The 7,145-nt window shown below is 42.5% G+C and overlaps 1 protein-coding gene across 1 annotated transcript; it reads left to right on the top strand.

Moving 5' to 3' along the window:
- The first annotated feature begins 376 nt into the window (after positions 1-376).
- LOC132832731 (calcium homeostasis modulator protein 6-like) lies at positions 377-6,718 on the top strand. Its single transcript, XM_060850851.1, has 3 exons — positions 377-1,015; positions 4,287-4,556; positions 6,444-6,718. Exons 1-3 carry the CDS (start codon positions 542-544, stop codon positions 6,450-6,452), a joined length of 753 nt encoding a protein of 250 aa, XP_060706834.1. The 5' UTR covers positions 377-541; the 3' UTR covers positions 6,453-6,718.
- Positions 6,719-7,145: the final 427 nt, after the last annotated feature.

The following is a 7,145-nucleotide window of genomic DNA, read 5'->3' as shown; positions in this document are numbered from 1 at the left end:
ACAAGCTCAGCTAAAAGTATAACAGAATGCTGAGTGGTGTAAAAGTCTAAAGAAAGCAGAATTAGCAGATTACCGCAATGGAGGGCCATTGCAATTTTGCTCAGAGACATGCTGTTCCCCAGAGCAAGGACTGCATGTTGTGTCCAGGTATTGTTTACCGATCCTGGCCTGGAGGAAACAACTGGAAAAACACAAGGAGATGATTCCACCTTCTGAAAAGGTATGTTAAATTGGGGAAGAAAGATTAGCAGACACAATAGAGTGGACGACCGAAAGTTGGAAGGGGAACTGCGCCCAGCTGTTCAGACACAAGAGAGGAAGTAGGTAGCATGCAATCTCTATAAATTAGCCTCTGGATTTATTCTAAATGTGGTTGATAGCAGACGAGTTTGTTCTGATTTTCTCGCCACAGATTAACTTCTGTTTCCACATCAGATCGTGCTGTTCATAAAAGTCGCAATCCTGCGACTTAACGGTGAATGCTCGTTATTGCGGTAGCTTCAATCATTTGTCAGTGTGCTGTGATATAACGCCGTTGAAGATGGCCATGTTGGAGAAACTGCAAGAGAGTTTCCTGAATGCTAAGGCGGGAGTGTTCCAAGTTTTGGTGAACTTCATTGTATTTCTAATCCTTTATGGAGTGGAATGTCAACTGGACAATGAGATCCAATGCCCATGTCATCTGCCATCGAACATCCGCTACATCTCAATCACATTTGTTTTCCCCGCAATGTCACTGTTCATTGTTGGTCTCTTGGTACAAAGTTACTTACAGAAATTGTGTCATTTATGGTGGAGCAAGCAGAAGGTAGAGTACCGTCCACCCACACCTATACCCAGCCTGCTGACTGTGTGTAAAGCATCAATTCCAGCAATATTATGGATTATTCTCCTCTTATTGAATGGCAACTATTACGCCTGTTCCAAGTTAATCGGTAGAAGTGAAACTGCATGCGAGTCGAAATGCAATGGGAATTCCTCTGAAATTGTCCAAGACTACTGCATCGCATCACAGGTAAGTAGTTCTTTTGCATGGTCACTGTAACGAGCAAAGAGAGACTGTGCTGCACTCGGGAGAAGGTGAGGTCTGCAGATGCCGGCGATCAGAGTCGGAAGTGTGTTGCTAGAAAAGCGCAGCAGGTCAGGCAGCATCCGGGGAGCAGGGGAACAGACGCTTCGGGCATAAGCCCTTCATCAGGAATTTCTCTGATGAAGGGCTCTGGCCCGAAACGTGGATTCTCCTGCTCTTCGGATTGCTGCCTGACCCGCTGGGCTTTTCCAACAACACAGTCTCGACTGAGTTGTGACTAAACTCCGTATATCTACCCATTGGGCAGGGGGTTGGTGAGCCCAGTTAGCTAAGCCAGCTAGCCCTATAATGCCGACCCACTATCAACAACGTGGGTTCTATTCCTGCACTGGCTGAGGTTATTATGACGCATTTTCTCGTCAGCCTCTTCCCCTCGTGATATGCAGCGACTCTCAGGTCAGAATAAGAAATGATGATGGTGATTCTAATTTTTATATAGATTCCTTTTCTATATCTTATAGAACATAGAACATAGAAAAATACAGCGCAGTACAGGTCCTTCGGCCCTCGATGTTGCGCCGACCAAATCCTACCTAACCTACACTAGCCCAATAACTTCCATATGCCTATCTAATGCCTGCTTAAATGACCATAAAGAGGGAGAGTTCACCACTGCTACTGGCAGGGCATTCCATGAATTCACAACCCGCTGCATGAAGAATCTACCCCTAACATCTGTCCTATACCTACCACCCCTTAATTTAAAGCTGTGTCCCCTAGTAACAGCTGACTCCATTAGCGGTAAAAGGTTCTCAGTGTCTACCCTATCTAAACCCCTAATCATCTTATACACCTCCATCAAATCTCCCCTAAACCTTCTTTTCTCCAATGAGAACAGGCCCAAGTGCCTCAGCCTTTCCTCATACGATCTTCCTACCATGCCAGGAAACATCCTGGTAAACCTCCTCTGCACTCGTTCCAATGCCTCCACATCCTTCCTATAGTATGGCGACCAAAACTGCACACAATAATCCAGATGAGGCCGCACCAGAGTCTTATACAACTGCAACATGACCAGAGTCTTATACAACTGCAACATGAAATACCTTGTGCATCCCTCAATCATGGACTGGCAGGAGATTGAAAATGCTTTCAAACTTTTCTGCGCACAAATATTTCGTATCTTCACTTCAGTTATGAGATTTCGAACTCAAAGTTTGCGACCACGTACCCAGGGGGAACAGTCTATCACCGCCTGCTTCCAGTTCCCCATGTAGTTCGAACCAACCTTCTGGATTCCAGGGATAACAAACCGATCCCTCCCTTGCACCTTTGCATTTGGTCTCCCGCCGAGGCGAAGGATTGCAAATTGTCTCGATGAATATGTCGGCTGAAAATACAGTGCTTTTCCTGTGATCCTTCTCGATTGAAAATCTGAGCTGAGCTGGAGAGAACTGCAGGCTGTTGAAAGTAGGAACAATGCCTGAAGGCTGTAGTTTCAAGGTGAGGGGACATGTGGTCGCCCTAATATTGGGCAAGATGGTGAAAAGCTCACTGATGGTAGATTGGAGGAAACGAAAGGTGCGGCATATGAAAGTTGGAAACACAGAAATGCGGGGGATATTGGGCTTGAGGGGGCTATTGGGGAATGAAAGGGAGGGACATAAAAGGGCCGTAAATGTCTGGGATGGAGCAGTTCTATGGATGATTCATTCTGGGCAATACACTTTAAGAAAGATATCAAGCCGTGGTGAGGTTGCAAATGAATCTATCTGAATGCCACCAAAGATGGAGAAGTTCTAGAGCCTCAGGAATCTACAGGACAAAAAAGGGCCCTTTCCACAATCAAGTCTGCGCCAGTTAGACATGAGCATTGAACTCTTCTCATCCTATTTTCCAGCATCTGACCCATTGCCTTCTGTGCCTTGAGATCACAAGTGCACATCTAAATGTAAGTCAATGTCAGTGGTCTGAAGACAGCAGGGAAGTTGGGAATGCTTTTATATAGCATAAAGGGTTAAAGGGCATTTGATAGTTACCCTGAGTGTAAGCATGCAGGTGCCGCAGGCAGTGAAGAAGGCATATGAGATGCTGATCTTCATAGTGTGAGGATTAGAGTATAAGAGTAGGGATGTCTTGCTGCAATTGTATAGGGTCTTGGTGAGACTACATCTAGCGTATAATGCAGTGTCTTGGTCTCCTTATCTGGGAGAAGGTTATTCTGGCCATGTAGGGATTTACCAGACTATAGTACTGCCATTTCAGGGAGAAAGGAGAGAGTGAGGATTGCAGATGCTGGAGATCAGAGTCAAGAGTGTGATGCTGGAAAAGCACAGCATGTCAGGCAGCATCCAAGGAGCAAGAGAATCAATGTTTCATGCATACGCCCTCCATCCGGAATCCTGATGAAGGGCTTATACCTGAAACATCGATTCTGCTGTTCCTCGGATGCTGCCTGACCTGCTGTGCTTTTCCAGCACCACATTTGCGATTCCAGGGAAAAAGTCTATATCTTCTGGAGTTTAGAAGAATGGGAGGACTTCTCATAGTAACCCATAGTTCTAACAGGACTAAACGGGTAAATGCATATTACTGAAGACTAGCAAGACAAATCAAGGACAACAGCCTAATGATATGAGGGAGGCCATTAAGGACTGAGATGATGAGCAATGTCTTCACCCAGAGAATGGTGAGCTTGTAGAATTATTTGCACAGAAAGTGTTTGAGGCAAACACATTGAATATTTTCAACAATGAGCTAGATATAGTTCTTAGGACTAATGGAATCAAAAGACTTGGAGAGAAAGCAGGAACAGCATTCTGAGTTGGATGATCAGCTATGATCATAGTGATTGGGAGAGCAGTCTTGAAGGGCTGAATGGCCGACTCTTGCTCCTCTTTTCTGTGTTTTTCTTAAATCGTGAGAGAGAAATAAATATGGAGACGTGTTTCTACCTCCGAAAGGATCAGGAAACAGTGGAAAGAAATTCGAAGATATTTGTCAGAAAAACCAGAGGTCACATTTGAGAAAAATATACATGATAGCTTGTTATAATCCAGAATGTATTCTCTAAAAGAGTGGTAGAAGCAGAGAAGAATGGAATTAAAGGGGGAAATAAATATCACAATTTTTGGAAACAACAGGGGAGTGGGATTAATTCTGAAACTGACTGGATTCCTCTTGTGTTATATCATTCTATGATTCTATGCATCATTGTTTAATTGAATTTCTTCTGTCTCCACCCATACCTTAACAGTTCATCGGCAACCTTGCATTGGTCATATTACTGTCTGCATTGGCTATATTCTACTTTCTTCAAAGTTGTTCTGACTGGAAGAGCAAATATATGTTTGAATATAACTGTAAATGTAAAAAAGAGGAAGCAAAGTTGCTGGGGGAAAAATTGAAAGCCAAGGCAGCTGAAGCTGTCAAAGAAATTTGCAAAAGTAAGATGTCAACACAATTCCCAAATGATGGGCAAATTCAGCCAGGATCCAGTCATGAAAACATGGAAATGAATTCCCAGGTAAGTGTAATATAATATTCCAAAATATTATGGCAAGGAGGATGCAGAGAATGAGATATGGTAAATGCAGCTAAATCCAACTTTCAAAGATTAAGGTAGAAATTTATCTTGGATGGATCTGCAAGAAACACCATTAAATTGTACTCTTGATATTCAATTCTGTTCGAATTCTGTTAATGGAACAGAATATTGAATCTCTAAATGTTCTCTAAAATTATGATGTTAAATTTGGCAGAATGAATACTGAGACTGGAGATGTACTGAGAACAAATATCAGATGATTTCTTCAAAGGGCACCAAGTATATTATAATAAAAGGCAAAATATTGCCAATACCGGAAATCCAAAGTAAAAACAGAAGGTGGTTGAGAAGCGCAACATTGGAGGAAAGAGTTCCATACAAAAGTCATAGTGGATTCAAAACATTAACTCTGTTTCTCTCTCCACAAGTGCTGCTGAGTTTCTGCAGGACTTTTCTAATAACTCCATCACAGACAGTAATGTTGTCTGAGCTGGAGATGGCTGACCAGCAGAAGAGTCGATCCCAAAGGACAACAGTGGGGCTGTCCGAGATGGAGCAGCTGACACCTTTATAGAATAATCTCACATGGGACAATAGCACGCTGGTGTCATCATTTAACTCTTCCCATGGTGTATGCTTTCCTGAGCATAGATACATCCTGAGCAATATCACAACAACTATTTGAGGCAGTCGCTACTGTTCCACCCTCTTAACAACTATTCACCAAGGTGATATTTGACATCACCAGTTTTCAATTTTGCCAAAAAATATGCCAAAAACTGATCAAATGGCACAGTCACAAAACGAATTGCTGATTTATTAACAATTATCTCAATCTGAAGTCTGAACAAACACCAAATCATGAATACTACTTTACAATCACTATTACTCTACGAAGTGTCATGATCTGTTATATTTCCATTAATTCATCACTGATTAAATGATGGATTCTGTGTTGTAGCTTCTCTTTCACCTTTTCCATTTAACTTCTGAATAAAAGCCAGAATGAGCCTGGAATCTGTCATTCATGTACAATTGCCAGATAGAGAGACAACTGATGGTGATTTTAACCTGAGGGTCACCAAGCCTCCAGCAGGGAGAGGAGTTGAGAAGGAGAATCCTTCAAGATAATCTCAGCCAGTACAGGAATTGAGCGTATGCCATTAGTATTACTCAGTTTCACAAGCCAGTTGCTTAGCCAACTGACAGTCCATAAATCAGGGGTCATAGATTCAAGCTGGATGGCAGAGGAATTGGTGGGGATGTGAGGAAATAATAAACTTTTTGTACACAGAGGGTAATGGGTATCTGGAATTCACTGCTTGAGTTGCTAGTGGAGACAGAGACTTTAAACCATTTGAAAAAGTGTCTGGATCTGCACCTTAAGTGTTGTAAGCTGCAAGGCTATGGACCATGTGCAGGAAGATGGGATGAGAAACGACATCTGGTGATTATAGGTGACATGACAACATGGGCAGAATGCCTCCCACCCCCCAGCAACCAACCCCCTCCCCTCCACCACCACCTTCTGTGCAATATCATTGCTATGGTTCTAACTGAGCTGGTCAATCCCACATGGCTATATAGCAGGCAGCTACTTTGCATATCAAGAAGCCCCTAAAATACCAGACCACTTGATATCATTTCCATTCTCAATTAGCGCACAATGGATTCAAATCTTATTACAAGTTGCTTAATATTGCACAATTATAGCAATTGATATGAAGGGATTCTGGCAGTGGAGGACAAAGAGACCAGCAGTGCTAACTTCATGTTTACAATAAGGAGAAACAGGGAGTTCCCTGGTCTCCTTGCTCAGTATTGTTACAGCTCACCCATTTAATTGTGACTGTGCTTTTCCACCAGGTTCCTTAGGATCCATCCACATCACAGTAGTCCACTAACAGTAAGGATTGTAAGAAGAGGAACATCAAATCACCTCACTGGAGGTGACGCCAAAGGCAACAGACTCCTGATATGGAACAGAATTGAAAATATGCATTCAACTTTTACTAATTGTTAATTACTCACATGTTTGGATAAATAGTTTTCTTTCACATAGTAGATTGCAATATTTCTGTGACATCTGTAGTCAGGTTAAATAAATAAAGGCTTTCAGGCAAAAAAAAATGTTGTCAGACCTGAGTGGCTGGGACTGAATGGATTCTGACAGTGGTAAGAAAGCCAACAGATATGAATCAAAATAGCAGAGAGTCATTACAACTTCACTCGGCAAGATATTGACAGCCTCGTGAGTCACGCTGGCTTTGAATTTTCCAGCACCTGCTCCTATTGGCATGAAGGGAAAGTTAAGAGGGAATCGGCAAATCTTCCAGACTTGTTGGAAGAAGGATGAGGTTGCTCACAGCTAAGCAATGAACCTGAACAAATCAGGGCAGCAAATTTGTTATTAGTGATGGGGAGGAACTGCCACAACTGTATTACATGCAAGGTTTCAGTGAGAATCAGAAAAGCCAGTCCTATGGAATTTTGGAGGTTGAGAAGGACCATCTACTACTGTCATTCATGAATGTTATGTATTCCAAATAATTCACTGCAGATTTGTCC

This window comes from Hemiscyllium ocellatum, chromosome 35 (assembly GCF_020745735.1).
Source record: "Hemiscyllium ocellatum isolate sHemOce1 chromosome 35, sHemOce1.pat.X.cur, whole genome shotgun sequence".
NCBI lineage: Eukaryota > Metazoa > Chordata > Chondrichthyes > Orectolobiformes > Hemiscylliidae > Hemiscyllium > Hemiscyllium ocellatum.
The sequence above is the reverse complement of the archived record's forward strand: the minus strand, read 5'-3'. Positions and strand labels throughout refer to the sequence as shown.

What these genes read in the sequence shown, in the direction of transcription:
- LOC132832731 (XM_060850851.1), top strand. Translation starts at nt 542, where the DNA reads ATGGCCATGTTGGAGAAACTGCAAGAGAGTTTCCTGAATGCTAAGGCG. An exon ending in ACTACTGCATCGCATCACAG is followed by an intron (nt 1,016 to 4,286) that starts GTAAGTAGTTCT and finishes ATACCTTAACAG; the next exon opens with TTCATCGGCAACCTTGCATT.